This window comes from Corythoichthys intestinalis, chromosome 13 (genome assembly GCF_030265065.1).
Source record: "Corythoichthys intestinalis isolate RoL2023-P3 chromosome 13, ASM3026506v1, whole genome shotgun sequence".
In the NCBI taxonomy this organism is placed as follows: Eukaryota; Metazoa; Chordata; class Actinopteri; order Syngnathiformes; family Syngnathidae; genus Corythoichthys; species Corythoichthys intestinalis.
In genome coordinates, this window is record NC_080407.1 from 19,062,275 (window position 1) to 19,078,921 (window position 16,647).

The 16,647-nt window shown below is 42.2% G+C and overlaps 1 protein-coding gene across 2 annotated transcripts in view; it reads right to left on the reverse strand.

The window, feature by feature from the left end:
- tafa5a (TAFA chemokine like family member 5a) overlaps nucleotides 1-16,647 on the reverse strand; it is a 356,950-nt gene that overhangs the window by 204,047 nt on the left and 136,256 nt on the right. Inside the window, exon 1 of one of the 2 annotated variants that reach the window (XM_057854975.1) lies at nucleotides 11,891-12,450. The exons of the other annotated variant lie outside the window; for it this stretch is intronic. Coding sequence (XP_057710958.1) covers nucleotides 11,891-11,981 — 91 coding nt within the window. The 5' untranslated portion in view covers nucleotides 11,982-12,450. Of the gene's footprint in view, nucleotides 1-11,890; nucleotides 12,451-16,647 lie in introns of those variants that run through there. 2 annotated transcript variants of the gene reach the window in all.

Genomic DNA, 16,647 nt, shown 5'->3' on the forward strand with positions numbered 1-16,647 from the left:
CTGAAAATTCTTGTGAATAAATGCTTAAATCCTCAAATTCTTTATAGGTATGGACGTAAAACAGACTTGATTCTTGGTTAAAAGCAAAAACCGTGCAGTTAGCGTTTATTTGACGTAAATATGTCGAAGTACAATGCCAGTCTGTTAGTGAACGTAGCTAGCGGCCGCATGAGGTGAACAGTTTTTCTGGTGAAATTCTCGTGAAGAAATGCTTAAATCCCCGAATTCTTTATAGATATGGACGTAAAACAGTCTTGATTTTTGGTTAAAAAAAAACAAACAAAAAAACGTCCAGTTAGCGTTTATTTTATGTAAATATGTCGAAGTACAATGCTAGTCAGTTAGTGAATGTAGCTAGCAGCTGCCTGAGGTAAACAGAGCAAAATTATTGTGAATACATGCTTAAATCCCAGAATTCTTTATAGATATGGACGTAAAACAGTCTTGATTCTTGGTTAAAAGCAAAAAAAAAAAAAAAAAAAAAACACGCACAGTTACCGTTTAATTGACGTAAATAGGTCGAAGTACAAAGCTAATCCGTCAATGAATGCAGCAAGCAGCCACCTGATGTAAACAGCTTTTCCGGTGAAAATTCTAGTGAATAAATGCTTAAATCCCTGAATTCTTCATAGATATGGACGTAAAAATATCTCGATTCTTGGCTAAAAGGAAAAAATAACATGAAGTTAGTGTTTATGTGACGTAAATATGTCAAAGTACAATGCTAGTCTTTTAGTGAATGTAGATAGTGGCCGCCTGAGGTAAACAGTGCTTTTCCGGTGAAACTTTTGTGACTACATGCTTAAATCCCCGAATTCTTTATAGATTTAGACGTAAAAAAATCTTGATTCTTGGTTAAAAGCAAACAAAACCGTGCAGTTAGCGTTTATTTTACATAAATATGTCGAAGTACAATGCTAGCCGTTTAGTGAATGTAGCTAGCGGCCTGCCTGATGTAAGCAGAGCTTTTCCGGTGAAAATTCTTCTGAATAAATGCTTGAATCTCTAAATTCTGTATAGATATGGACGTAAAACCGTCTAGATTCTTGGCTAAAAGCAAAAAACAACATGAAGTTAGTGTTTATTTTACGTAAATATCTTGAAGTACAATGCCAGTCTGTTAGTGAATGTAGCCAGTGGCCGCCTGAGGTATACAGAGCTTTTCCAGTGAAATTTTTGTGACTAAATGCTTAAATCCCCGAATTCTTTATGGATTTGGACGTAAAACAATCTCGATTCTTCATCAAAAGCAAAAAAAAAAAAAACGTGCAGTTAGCACTAATTTTACATAAATATGTCGAAGTACAATGCTAGCCTGTTAGTGAATGTAGCTAGCGGCCGCCTAATGTAAACAGAGCATTTCCAGTGAAAATTCTTGTGAATAAATGCTTAAATCCCCAAATTCTTCATAGATATGGATGTAAAACATACTCGATTCTTGGTTAAAAGCGTTCAGTTAGCATTTATTTTACGTAAATATTGCGAACTATGGTGCCAATGCGGTAGCGGCTCATTTCACAATGTTTCAAAATGCATACATGTTACGAAAACAATAATAATTACCTTAAATCCTCGAACAAATCACTCCTGAGACAATCTTTCCTGTTTGTATGCCTATATCTGAGCCGCCAATACATCATGAAGTCTATGTCTCAGCTTGGTCTGCTTTTGTCTGTTTCAAGTCGAGTCAATATAATTTGCCCTTTACTCGCTGGGTTTAATAAAGAAAATCCCCAGCAAACCTGCGCCAGACTACTTTCTCAGCTGCATTTTAGTAAAGCCCCAAAGCAGCTCTGCACTTCAAAGCGTTTTGGTCGAAACGGTGTCTGCTCCAATGAGAAGTTGAATGCGAGTTCAGCCTCTCATTCAATCATAACGGCATTTCCCGACATGCCATGTCATCCACCCGGCAAAAAAAGACTCACAGTCTTTCAGACACCTGCAGTTATTGATCCTAAAAACCACAAGGTTAAGCGCAATGGTCCAAAGACAGAGAGATGTGTATTCATACACTCCGGCTGACACTCGGCAACCCGCATCAGTTTTGATTTAGCACATACGCAGAGAAGTGAGGGCATGTGACTTCTGAAAGAAAATATTGAGAAAAAATAGATGGGATTGACTGTGGCGTGGCGGTTTTTGCGCAGACCCTCAGGCAGATTTGGGTCAAGCAGTGTCAAAGGCTTTGCGTCACGCACGTATATTTGGCCGCTATGAGATGTAAAGGTGAAGTTATGCTTCCGCGCCTGACATGCGCCTCGCAAAAATCCTGACTACGCCTTGCTACGTAAAGTTAATCGTATCCTTTCTGAAATTTACTGTTTGACTTTGTGTATTACTCTTACACACCCAATATAAAATAAATAGCACTTATACCATAATATAAGCAAAAAAAGCGGAATATAGGGAATAAGAGATACATGACGCCGTCTTATCACGGAAGCCCAAAGAGTGCATCATGCAACTGACTGAGCAAGATTGACGCTGACAAGCCCATGTCTGCACCACCAACTTTCGCAATCAGTATGTTGATTTTGGCATGTGCCATATCTTTTGCCATGTGGCAAAATGTATTTTCACATGTTGCATTTTTTTGGTCATGTAGCATTAATTTTTTTTGCCATGAGGCAAAATGGATTTTGGCATGTGGCATTTTTTTGTTGTGGCAAAATGGATTTTGGCATGTGGCATTTTTTTGCATTTGGCATTTTTTGGTATGTGGCAAAATGTATTTTGGCACGTGATATTTTTTTTTGCCATGTGGAAAAGTATTTTGGCATGTGGCATTTTTATTTGCCGTGGGGCATTTTTTTTGGTATGTGGCAAAATGGATTTTGGCATGTGTTTTTTTTTTTTTTTTTTTTGCCATGTGGCTTTTTTTTTTTTTGCATGTGGCAAAATGGATTTTGGCATGCGGAATTTTTTTTTTCTCGTGTGGCATTTTTTTCGTATGTGACAAAATTTATTTTGGCATGTGACATTTTTTGCCATGTGGCTTTTTTTGGTATGTGGCAAAATGGATTTTGGCATGCGGAATTTTTTTTGCCATGTGGCAAAATGGATTTTGGCATGTGGCATTTTTATTTGCCGTGGGGCAGTTTTTTGGTATGTGGCAAAATGGATTTTGGCATGTGTTTTTTTTTTTTTATTTTGCCATGTGGCTTTTTTTTTTTTTGTATGTGGCAAAATGGATTTTGGCATGTGGGATTTTTTTTTTCTCGTGTGGCATTTTTTTCGTATGTGACAAAATTTATTTTGGCATGTGACATTTTTTGCCATGTGGCATTTTTTTGGCTATCTGGCAAAATGGATTTTGGCATGTGGCATTTTTTCCAATGTGGCTTTTTTGGTATGTGGCAAAATGGATTTTGGCATGCGGCATTTTTTTGCCATGTGGCAAAATGGATTTTGGTATGTGCCATTTTTTGTTTTTGGGTATGTGGCAAAATGCATTTTGGCATTGTGCCATTTTTTATATAATAAATAGCACTTATACCACAATTTAGGAAAATAAGCAGAATATAGGGCATAAGAGATACATGACCCCTTCTTAACACGGAAACCCAACGTGTGCACCACCAACTCTCGCAATCAGTTCTCCCGGACGGTCCAGAACAAATGGTGGGACGTCCTGTCCCAACACAAGTAACACAGAGAATGCCCGATATCCAACTGATAGCTAAATGCAATATGAAATATTAAAAATGCATTTATTCAGTATGACATGGCAAAATTACACCATAATGGTCAAAACTGCCGACTTCTTAACCTCCCACACATATTTCATGCCACCAGAGTTAGTCAGGCTTTTGTCATTTCCAAGCCCCGGCTTCAGAGGCGGAGGAAAGAGCGTAACCAAAACAAGAGGCGTGACAGCTAGCTGACATGCTAGCCAAACAGAGCGGCTGTTCCAATCTTTTTCACCTTTCGAAAACGGAAAATCACACAAAACTACCCCGACTCATGTCACACACGAAAGCGAGGGTGACAGCCTTCACCGATCGGCCAGCCCCCGGCGGCGAGCAAGTTTCGACTCGTTGTTCCCCTGCTGCGGGCAGGACTGCTAATTGCCGGTGACGCAGCTGGAGAATGACCGCCGGACAAACAGGCCGACGTCGGAGCCTAAGCCGCTGATAGTGCTCTATTGGCGGGCACATGAAGAGGACCAAAGGGGTGGAAGTGACCATGGTGTGTGACAAGCCGCCGGTTGTCAGCCGAGTGGCCTTGTCGGTGGACAGGGAGCATTGTCACGCACAAATGCACGCCACCTACTTATTAAAACGTGTGCCATGATCCCAGTAATTGACGTAATACAAAAAACGTAGTTTACTCACTTCCTCGTTTGTCCAATGGTCCCACATTTGTCAGACTTGTTTTGGCCATTCTCTGCAGTGAACGGGAACTTTTCTGCACTACCAAATCCTGCAATGATCTTCTGGACACTCCAGAACAAATGGCGGGACATCCTGTTTTGCCACACGGAACTCCACGGCTGAGAATTTGAAGGCTCAGTACTGTGGATGACAAAATCTCCAACTCTTGTAACCTTGGAAACAGTGACGCAAGGACTCATCAGCCCAACCTACAACGGAAAACTACCCTAAACAAAGCCCAAACACACCCTTCTTTCAGACCACAGCCCACCTCACCAGAGCCTTCATAAGACTAAACTCTTTAGTTAGCTTTCTCGGGAATCTTTTCTTGATGGCGACTCTGGGTCCAGTCTTCCAATTCGCTTTGGTCTTTTTGCTGTTTTGCTTTGCTGTATGATTGCTGTCGACTTGGAATAAATTGTCAACTTGTGTTTCGGAGCCTTTTTCCAGTTTTTAAAATGGAGTCAGTACACAGGGTTAAAACTAACGCATTGAGTTTGGCCTTTTGTCCAGGTTGTCGGCATTCCGCCAGACCAGGTCGTTGGAATTGCGCTAGCGCGGTTCCGGTGGTTCAGGTTGCGTGATTCCGGCAATCTGGCTAAAAGGTCAGATTTCTTCATATGTGAAGGGCAAGGACTGTCATTGGTCCACAAAAATTGGTATTTCCTTGACTGTCCTCAAATCTGCCTGTTGACATCTGAAAATATCGAATATCTTTTTGTCCGGGTGAACAAGTGTGGCAAATTCACCCCTTCTCTGTCTCGATTGGTTCAGAGGTCGGACAGATTACCTCCGCAAATGTTTTGAGCGTCTCCTGCATTCCAATATTTGGAATACAAGCAATTCTTTTGAGCTAGAGCTAGAGAAAGAAACCAAAAAGTGCTATGTGAAGCTACGCGAAAGCCCGCAGAACCACAAAAAGATAAGGATACACCCCTTGATGACTGGGTGGTGCACTACAGGGCAACGTGTTACTTCTATGCTCATCAAGGCAGAAGCAGAAACTATGCGTCTGTCACATTCGGCTGCTGGTCATTGTTCTCATTACATTCAGGTTCCCTGGACGCACCTGCGTCTATTCTCATCAGCGTCGTATATAAACACATGCAACCCAAGGAATATTGCCTTGCTGGTTGCCATCAGACGGTTTTGTACTCTCGAGCCTCTTATTCGCATTTAGCTAGTTTCACCTCCGCCTAGGTTTGTTTGTCTGCCGCCCACGTTTGGAATCCTCTACCTTTTGCAGGTATTTGAGTGTATTTGCGTTCCTTGTTCCTTTTGCTGCCTTGTTGGCTTTGTGTACCAGTGCTTGGCATGTGCCGGTATGAGATTCTGACGGTATGATAACCTAGAAGTGCCTATGACAGCAAAAAGCATGTTTATTTCATATTTCACGCAGTATTTTATGCTCCTGAATGAAATAGACCGCTTGGATGTGTGCGTAAGCGATCGTTTTATTTATTCAATATTTTGAATCCTGTGCCATGGTTGAGGACGAACGCGAATGTGATGTCACCCAGGTCAGCATCTCACAATACAGCATTGCTTTATAGCATGCAGGAGGACTGCAGATTCAGCTGATTTTGCAGATTAATTTGTTTATTTTTTGCATCACGCAAGCTAAATATGCTGCAGGGTTTTGTTGCTGCACCAGAGAGAGGCGTGTGAGCCTTTTTGGGTTTCAAATAGTTCCCGTTCACCCAGAGATTGGCCAAAACAAGTCCGACAACCTTGGGACCATTGGATTTACGAGGAAGTGAGTAAAGATCGTGTTTTGTAGTATGTCAAATACTGGGATCATGGCACACGTTTTAATACAGAGGTGGCTTGCATTTTGTAGCTGACAATGCTCCTTGTCCACAGAGGATCCCACTCGGCTGACGACCGCCCGCCGGGAGAGCGCTATACTCGGCTTATGCTCGTGCGGTTCTCCAGATCGTCCAGACTTCCAGCCCCCTCTGCCCTCTTCGAGTGCCCCGAAAGAAACCACTATCCTTGGGTTGGGCTTGGGCAGCTGTGCGCTCCTCTGACATCGGCCGGTTTGTCATTCTCCTGCTGCTTCCTGGCAAATGAGCTCTCCTGCCCCTAGCAGGGGAACAACGAGCTGTATGGTTGCCGAGCAGCGAAGATAATTTGACATCCCGGCCGTCGTGTGACATGATCCGGGGTAGTTATGTGTGATTTTTCGTGTTAAAAGGCGAGAAAAAGACTTTGAAAGGCTGCTCAGTTCGGGTTAGCATACCTGTCAAGTTGTACGTTTTCGGCATAATTTGTACAAGTGCGCACTGATTTTTAAATGGGTATGCCTTACGTTCAAAATCTGTACGTTTTTCGTGCATTATGTTTTTTTTTTCTCCGTTCAGATTTTGTAACCGTTTCGGGAACGAGGCAATGTGCATTACTACGTTGGTTGAATGACGCGAGAAAAGTCAGAGACACTGAGAGCGAAGTGTTTGTTGTGACGCTGTTGCAAATGCGATGCCAGGTGGCTCCAATAATTTCCTGACTGTAGCCAAAAGCCTACAATCTATCCCTAGATATCTCATGCATATAGAATTACATGCAAAATGACAGACTCAGTCACGTTAGTAAACAGCCGCCATTTTAGAGCAGTACACTTCTCAGAAAGGCTCTGTTGTAGTGAACCTTCCTAGCAAACCTAAGTAACTTTTTATCTAAAATACTCCTAAATCAAAAAATCTTGACTTGAGTCTATCTTTAAATGATGAAACAGTTTAAAACTTTCACGTCGAAATGAAATAATAAATGAATGACTTCCAAACCTAGGAAAGGTTACTGTTTTTTTTATTTTTATTTTTTATTTTTTTGAAAAAACGGGGAAAAAAAACCATGAACGGTAACACCAGTTAGCCTACTTTGCCAAGTAACTAATTATTCCTACATTCAGGTAACTGAGTTACTAACTCAATTACTTTTTGGGAGAAGTAATTTGTAACTAATTAATTACCTTTTAAAAGTAAGATTAACAACACTGGTCATAAAGATGAAGTCTGCAGAATGAAAAGTCACAAAAGCGGAGATTTTATTGTGCCAATTTGTTGCCTAACACAATTTCTCCGCAACTATTGCTGATCACTTAGAATTAGAAAAGAAATGTTCCCTGACTAAAACATTGCATTGGTGAGTTAATTTTATCAATTGACCTTTTTAATTTATAGTTGGACACACTAACGAACTACCTTCAAGTCAAACTGAGTTGCGAGCTGAAGTGCCATGAAGTGCAGCCATCAAGACATAATAGAAATTGCCAAAAGTGCTACATACAATTATAAAAAAAGTCACTTTTAATTTTAGTAATCATGTTGTAGCTGTAGATATGTTACAATATTACCGATAAATGCATAGTATTTTAAAAATTGAGTTTTATTTTTGTTTCATATTGCATGCTATATACAACGTTGTAATATTAGTCACCAATTTGTAAGGGCATACGTCACTATTTGTAAGATTGCCAACGGCCTCGGGTTGACAGGTATGGGTTAGCATGTCGGTTAGCTGTCACGCCTCTTGGTTTGTTTACGCTCTCTGAAGCCAAGGCATGGAACTGACAAAAGCCGGACTAACTCTAGTGGCATTAAATATCGTTCGGGGGGATGCAAGAAGTCGACAGTTTAGACCATTAGGGTGTAATTTTGACATGTAGTACTGAAAAAATGCATTTTTAATATTTAATATTCAATTTAGCACCTCCTCAAGCCATTGTGTAGCACAGTTGACACACTGACACTGAGCAACAACCGGTGGGGGAGGTTGAGCCTTGCAGCTGCAAGCGTAGGGATTTCTCCCTGCATTTTTGGGACGTACATAATGGCTAATAATTTGGGGACGGTATGACGGTTTTGAAACCGTGACATTTTCATACCATGGTTTACCTCATACCTTGTAACCGGTAATCGACACATGTCTAACTATCACCTTTGTTTACTATCGGGTTAGTTCTAGTGATCCCCGTCAACCTGTTGTCACGGTCACTTTTTGTTATCTCTTGTCTGATTTGGGGTCCAACCTTGTTTTCCGCATTCGTGGACCAGTGTGAAATATAGCAGGCCCAAGGGCACCAAAACTGCCATATTTACCTAGTTTTCAACTCTAAATCCGAGGCCGAGACTAGACCAAGACTTGGAAAAAATGTCTTTGAATCGAGACAATCAGGTCATCATGGTTCTTTTAACTTTAAAGTCACGGCATGACAATCCTCTGGGGTAGTTTTGTGTGATGTGTCGCTTAAAAATGCGAGAATAAGACTTTGAAACGCCACTTAGTTTGGGTTAGCATGTCGGCTAGCTGTCACGCCTCCTGGTTTGTTTATACTCTCCGAAGCCGGGGCAGGGAAATGACAAAAGCCGGACTACATTTATTTTGGCATGTGACATTTTTTGCCATGTGGCTTTTTTTGGTATGTGGCAAAATGGCATGCGGCATTTTTTGCCATGTGGCAAAATGGATTTTAGCATGTGACATTGTTTTGCCATGTGGCAAAATGTATTTTGGCGTGTGGCATTTTTTTTTTTTTTTTTTTTGCCATGTGGCAAAATTGATTTTGGCATGTGGCATTTTTTGGGGGTATATGGCATTTTTGCAATTCTATGCACGTCCAAATTTTCTATTCATTTTAAATGGCAGAAAAACGTGGTTGTGATTGTAACCATAACATTACAAGCCCATTGACATTCAACTGGCACCCAAGAAAGGTTGTGCCATTGGCGGTTATGAATGTCTAAATTTTTAAATACATTTTAAATGGCAGAAAAACGTGTGGCTGAGATTTCTGACCATACACTTACCATTATCACTTTTTTTCTTAGTTTTGTCTAAAACTGTCAATTTCGACTTTTCATGCGAGATGGATCCCAGTTGTCGTCTGACAACACAAGAATGAGATGAAAATTGATATGTTGTGTGCTGTGATATTTTCTTATTTTATGTGTAGTTAGCACGCATTTAGTGTTTGGTCGTGTCACCCATGTGACGTGCTGCCCCCCCACCCCCCCATGATCCACTGCCCCACAGATAAAGCCTGTTCCCCCATTGCAGGCTCCTTTTGTGAAACATGTGGCAGGTGCTGCTTGGTAATTTTTGCTTTCTAATCTTAGCTAGATATGCCATGTTGCTTTGGCCTTTAAAGGTCTGTGCTGAGTGATCATCACACACTTAACTAACTTGTACCGTCAGCATGGCGTTCGCATTACCATTTAGCGCGGTGACTGGTATGATATGGACATTCAATAAAGGCTCAATTTAATAAAATATTTATATATTTACCTAGTTTTCCACTCTAAATCCGAGGCCGAGACTAGACCAAGACTTGGAAAAAATGTCTTTGAATCGAGACAATCAGGTCATCATGGTTCTTTTAACTTTAAAGTCACGGCATGACATGCTCTGGGGGTAGATTTGTGTGATTTTTTTGCTTAAAAATGCGAGAATAAGACTTTGAAACACCATTTAGTTCGGGTTAGCATGTCGGCTAGCTGTCACGCCTCCTGGTTTGTTTATGCTCTCTGAAGCCGGGGCAGGGAAATGACAAAAGCCGGACTAACTCTAGTGGCATAAAATATCGTTCGGGGGGATGCAAGAAGTCGACAGTTTAGACCATTATGGTGTAATTTTGCCATGTCGTACTGTAAAAAATTCATTTTTAATATATCATATTCCATTTAGCACCTCCTCCAGCCATTGTGTAGCACAGCTGACACACTGACACTGAGCAACAACCGGTGGGGGAGGGTGAGCCTTGCAGCTCCAAGCTTAGGGACTTCTCCCTGCATTTTTGGGACATGCAAAATAGCTAATACCTTAGGGACGGTATGATGGAAAATTCTGGCGGTTTTGAAACCGTGACGCTTTCATACCACGGTTGTAACCGGTAATCGGCACATGTCTACCTATCACCTTGGTTTGCCATCGGGTTAGTTCTAGTGATCCCTGTCGACATGTTGTCACGGTCACTTTTTGTTATCTCTTGTCTGATTTGGGGTCCAATCTTGTTTTCCGCATTCGTGGAACTGCCACCTTTACCAAGTTTTCTGCTCTAAATCCGAGGCCACAACTAGACCAAGACTAGGAAAAAATGCCTTTCAATCAAGACAGTCAGTACAACATGGTTCGTTTAACTTTAAAGTCGCGGCATGACTCAAACTTTCAAACCCGACAACGGTGTTTTTCATTAAAACAGTAGGTGATTCGACAGCATTACTGTCGCCACGACACAAATAACATACCGCTGAGAAGCTAAATTACATTAGCGCCATTGCTTGAATTATTCAAGTAGAAAATGTGAGCGGCTCGCCATTGTAATGTTCATTCATGTTCAGCTTGTCTGGGCCGACTTGGCCAAGTCTCTCGTCTAAATGTTTATTAAAGAGGGTGTCAAACAAAAAAGTCTTTCAAAAAACTGCATTGAGAACCACGAATGCCTTCCTTTGAATTCACGTTTCTCAGTTGGTTCTATAAGGCTTTGCTTTTGACCTTGGTCATTCTTTGAGTTGTGAAGACAACTTCTCATGCGAGCATGGAGTCTTGAGTCGTACCGCTACATTGTTACACACAATTTAGTGTCAGGCTTGAAAACAGAGTCGTATCTCACACAACGTGACAGTAGTGAAGGTCAAAATATAAAGCCAACAATGCTGATGAGTCTAAGGGTGCTTCCTCACATTACAAGAGCCTGGAGCAACGTGTTTGTCATCCTCTCAAGTGGCCGCACGATGGTCTTACTGACCCCGAGCATGTCACGATACATTAAGACGTTAAAAAGGGAGGCTTTGGGGGGGCGTGTGCCAGAAAAAACGCCTCAACTCCACTTGGAGTTTTGGCTCTTGTACGTTGCTTGGATGGTCTCCAACATCTCGGTAGTCATGGAAGCTCCAGAGATGTGAATATTTACTCAGGGATAAGAACATGTTAAGGCCGCGCAGTGTTTTGCTTTGAGCTCTTCAAACATTAACTGCCTTTTAATTGCTGCCAGGTTCATGGACTCGAATGCTGGAGAGATCAGTTCACTTCGCACCATGTAGGAGGGCAGGCCTTTCATTTCAGAAGCAATACAAATCATGATATCAATCTGAGCTACAGTGCAGCATGTCTGCAAGCTGTGTCGACCGTTCGGCACGGATGTGATGATGGATTTTTAAAGCAGCTGGGAGGAAGAGGAGTGAGCAATGACGGCAATGATCTTAATTGCAATTCAACCTGGTTGGAGTATCAAAAGGGCGGAACACAGAAGGTAACATTAGCGTGGCTTGACCTCCATGTTACCCTAAAGCTAGACTACAGTGCCATCTATTGAGAAGGCTTAAAACAAAGCAGTGCACGGCTCTTCAATTGCTTATTTTCAAGTCAATGTTGAAACTTCTTTACCCTTACGACGTCACGCGTGCGATTTTAAGACAAAAACAAGAACTGTTCGATCGCAATTGTCTTCGAGGCTGTCCCGACGCCCACCGACACTTTGAGTGTCAACTTGACGGCGCAAAACGTGGAGCTCGCAGGATTACCTTCTTTGAGCAGACGAGAGTGGATGAGGAGGATAAGGAAGCAGCAGATAGCCGCTCCGGTCAGTGCCCACGCAACTCGGAGCAGCTGCATTCTGGCGTAAAGGGACGGCGGTGGGAGCGGGGAGCCGTGCAGCGCGGGGATGGAGAGGGTGCGGGAGTAGGGGTGGGAGCTCCTAACTCAGAAAAATCACACTGTCTTGTAACGCAGGGTTCATGTCTCGTTTCGCTAAATCAAATCCAAAGCGTTAGTCCAAGTGAGGCGGTCGAAAGCAAAACATGCGCGCACGCCGGCTTCGGTGCGTCACAGCGACTCCAGAACGGGCTGGGTGCCCATCGTCCTTTGCTTCTTTCTTCAAGGCTGCTCTGATGGGATCCGCGAGAGTGTGTCCTTCTGGGCTGCTTGCGTTGATGCGCACGGTTCTCCAAGGCGCGCAGAAAATGCCCACGGTCGCTGCATGTTAGGCGCGCGTCAACCGCGACCACCACCACCGCTCAAGGATGAGGCAAACAAGAGCCACCAAGTCCCCCTCTCTGCTCGTCTCTCTCTCCTGCTTTCTCCGCCTTCTCTCTCTTCCATCGCCCTCCCTCCTCTGGTCTCTCCCCTCCTCCACCGCCCCTCTCCAGGCAGTCCGATGCGACTTATTTAGGCGCGATAAGTATGCCTGTCAGATGCATCTCCTCAATAATCACCAAGCTTGATAAATACTTGGGCAATCACAAGAGTGGCTGGCTTATGTGACAGCTTCTCCCCCACAGCTTAGGCTGCCAAAACACTAATGTACGCAACAAATAACAGTGCAATATGCAGAGAAGTGTTCACAGCCAGCAATATTATACATCCCATAACACGATAAATACACACAGACCAGTGGCGGATGCTAGTTTTTCAACGAGGGGAAGCTCAAAGTTTGAGTGCTTTGTGACGGTGGGGGGGCTGAGCTATTGCTCGGTAGGGAAAAACACTAGAGTGCCAGAAGTCGAGTCTCCAATTGAAGCAGCTACAATAAAAAAAAACTAAACAAAAGCAAGTGTCGCTAGGACGATTATGAAAGTCTCTGGTTCAACTCGGAACAGTCTTTCAATGAGGGGAAGCATAAAATGTGAGTGCTTTGTGACGGTGGAGGGGCTGATGTATTGCTCTGTAGGGAAAGAAACTAGAGTGCCAGAAGTCAAGTCTCCAAAACCAAGCAGCTACAATAGAAAAAAACTAAAGTAAACCATGTGTCGCAAGGATGATTATGAAAGTCTCCGGTTCAACTCAGAACAGTCTATCAATGAGGGGGAGCTCAATGTGTGGTTGCGTAGTAAGGAAAGAAACGACAGTGCCAGAAGTCAAGTCTCCAAAAACTAAAAGCTATCATAGAAAAAAAACTAAACAAAAGCAAGTCTTGCTAGGACGATTATGAAAGTCTCCTGTTCAGCTCAAAACAGTCTTTCAATGAGGGGGAGCGCTAAGTATGAGTGCTTTCGACGGTGGAGGGGCTGTGCGGTTGCTCAGTAGGGAAAGAAACTAGAGTGCCAGAAGTCAAGCCTCCAAAAGCAAACAGCTACAAAAGAAGAAGAAAAAACTGAACTAAACAAGTGTCGCTAGGACAATTATGAAAGTCTCCAGTTCAATTTAAACAGTCTTTCAATGAGAGGGAAGCTCAAAGTGTAACTGCTTTGTGACAGTAAAGGGGCTGAGCTGTTGCTCAGCAGGGAAAGAAACTAGAGTGCCAGAAGTCAAGTCTCCAAAAACAAGCAGCTACAATAGAAAAACACTATGAAAGTCTTCGGTTCAACTCAGAACAGTCTTTCGATGAGGGGGAGCGCTAAGTATGAGTGCTTTCGACGGTGGAGGGGCTGTGCGGTTGCTCAGTAGGGAAAGAAACTAGAGTGCCAGAAGGCAAGTCTCCAAAAACAAACAGCTACAAAAGAAAAAAAAAAAAAACTGAACAAAACAAGTGTCGCTAGGACAATTATGAAAGTCTCCGGTTCAACTTAAACAGTCTTTTAATGAGAGGGAAGCTCAAAGTGTGACGGCTTTGTGACGGTGAAGGGGCTGAGCTGTTGCTCGGTAGGGAAAGAAACTAGAGTGCCAGAAGTCAAGTCCCCAAAATCAAGCAACTACCATAGAAAAACACTAAACACAAACAAGTGTCGCTAGCACGATTATGAAAGTCTCTGGTTCAACTCAGAACAGTTTTTCGATGAGGGGAAGCGTAAAATGTGAGTGCTTTGTGACGGTGAAGGGGCTGAGCTGTTGCTCTGCAGGGAAAGAAACTAGAGTGCCAGAAGTCAAGTCTCCAAAAACAAGCAGCTACAATAGAAAAACACTAAACTAAACCATGTGTTGCTAGGACGATTATGAAAGTCTCCAGTTCAACTCAGAACAGTCTTTCGATGAGGGGAAGCGTAAAATGTGAGTGCTTTGTGACGGTGAAGGGGCTGAGCTATTGCTCCTTAGGGAAAGAAACTAGAGTGCCAGAAGTCAAGTCTCCAAAACAAGCAGCTACAAAAGAAAAAAAAATAAACTAAACAAAATCAAGTGTCGCTAGGACGATTATGAAAGTCTTCCGTTCAACTCAGAACAGTCTTTTAATGAGAAGGAAGCTCAAACTCTGAGTACTTTGTGACGGTGAATGGGGCTGAGCTGTTGCTCAGTAGGGAAAGAATAGAGTGCCAGAGGTCAAGTCTCCAAAAACAAGCAGCTACAATAGAAAAACACTCAACAAAAACAAGTGTCGCTAGGACGATGATGAAAGTCTCCGGTTCAACTCAGAACAGTCTTTCAATGTGGCGGAGCGGTAAGTGTGAGTACTTTCGATGGCGGAGTGGCTGAGCGATTGCTCAGTCGAGAAAGAAACTAAAGTGCCAGAAGCCAAGTCTCCAAAACCAAGCAGCTACAATAGAAAAAAAAAAACTAAACCATGTGTTGATGGACGATTATGAAAGTCTCCGGTTCAACTCAGAACAGTCTTTCAATGATGGGAAGCGTAAAATGTGAGTGCTTTGTGATGGTGGAGGGGCTGAGCGGTTGCTCAGTAGGGAAATAAGCTAGAGTGCCAGAAGTCAAGTCTCCAAAAACTAGCAGCTAGCATAGAAAAAAAACGAAACAAAAGCAAGTGTCGCTAGGACGATTATGAAAGTCTCTGGTTCAACTTAGAACAGTCTTTTAATTAGATGGAAGTTAAAAGTGTGAGTACTTTGTGACAGTGGCGGGGCTGAGCAGTTGCTCAGTAGGGAAAGAAACTAGAGTGCCAGAAGTCTCCGGTTCAAATCAGAACAATGGAATGAAAATTGAAAAATGCAACAAGATTACCAATTTGCTCATTTTTCAGTCAATCCGAAAGGGATTCAGTCTCAGCTCAGTCAGATTTAATCCAATCATTATGCAGAGAACCAGAGCATCTGGGTAGGGCTGCAGCTATCGATTATTTAGGTAGTCAATGAATCTATCGATTAGTTAGTTTGAATAATCGAGTAATCTGATTGCAAACATTTATTGCCTTGCAAAATACATTTTAGGTCCGGGGTTCTTAACCTTGCTAAAGGTACGGAACCCCACAAGTTTCCTATGTGGATTCACCAAACCCTTCGGAATTAAATAACAAAGCAATTTTTTTCAAATTGAAAACCGATATATCTAAGCTAGCAAGCTAATAATTTAGCAAATTCTCATTCAGAATTCTTCTAAGTTTGACAGTATGTTTCATAAAGATTTAAAATTTGAGACCACGCTGCCCATTGGTCTATTGTATAATGTATTCCCTCATACCAAGTGCAAGTCAACCTTCCACTGAGCAAACCAGTTCCTCCTTCCATCAGATTGAGGACTAGCAGTTAAAAGAAATGGATTAACCCTGTAAATTTGGAGCAAATCAGTCCAAAACCTGGTCTAAAAAGTCACTTTGCCTACATTTAAGCCATGTCTACGCCTAGCAGTGTTTTCTAAATCAGAGGATTCTGCGTTCTTCTTTTTGCCAAACTGCTACGAGTAGACATGAGCTTAATCAGTGTACAAAAAGAGCAGCAAATACATGTACAAAATTAAATTCCTTAAGTGTTTCTTCAAACTATGCAGAATATCACTTCATTTCACAAGAGCAGTAAGTGCATTTAAAACTAAATTAAAATACTTGAGCTATTATACCTCAAACGGTATAATAAATGAATGAATGAGTAAGTACAACATAAGAACTTGCATAGCAAAAGTCCACCAGCTTAAATGCTATTCAAAGCTCTTGACAAATCGTTCAAACACATATTCCCAGAAAATGCTGCAAAATAAACCAAATTACCAATGCATAAAAAAATAAACATATTAGCTCACACAAAAACCTACAGCCTTTTGTTGGTCTTAACAGGGAGCAGCTGGATTCCACCATGTTAGACGAGTTATGTCATATTGACTGTTGCCACTAAAGGGCAGTGTATCCACCCTAATCAATAAAAGTAAATGCAACACTTTCAAAACAAATCATTACAACGCCACTCTAATTGAACGAATCCTCGGAGCAGCAAAATTTAATTCGAAGCTTTTTTCCTAATCGAATTACTCGAGTTAATCCATTAATCGTTGCAGCACTACCTCTGGGCCAGCCGAGCCCTGCCCACAGCGTCCGATGGGCAGGATAAATCAGATCGTTAGTCTTTATCAAACAGTTGTTCATAAATACAATCCAATTTCAGAGCACACTCTCTTGTATGACAGTTTACAGATTGAATGGGAGTTTGTGTTGAGACTAAGCTGTTATATGAATGGTTTATGTGTGTGG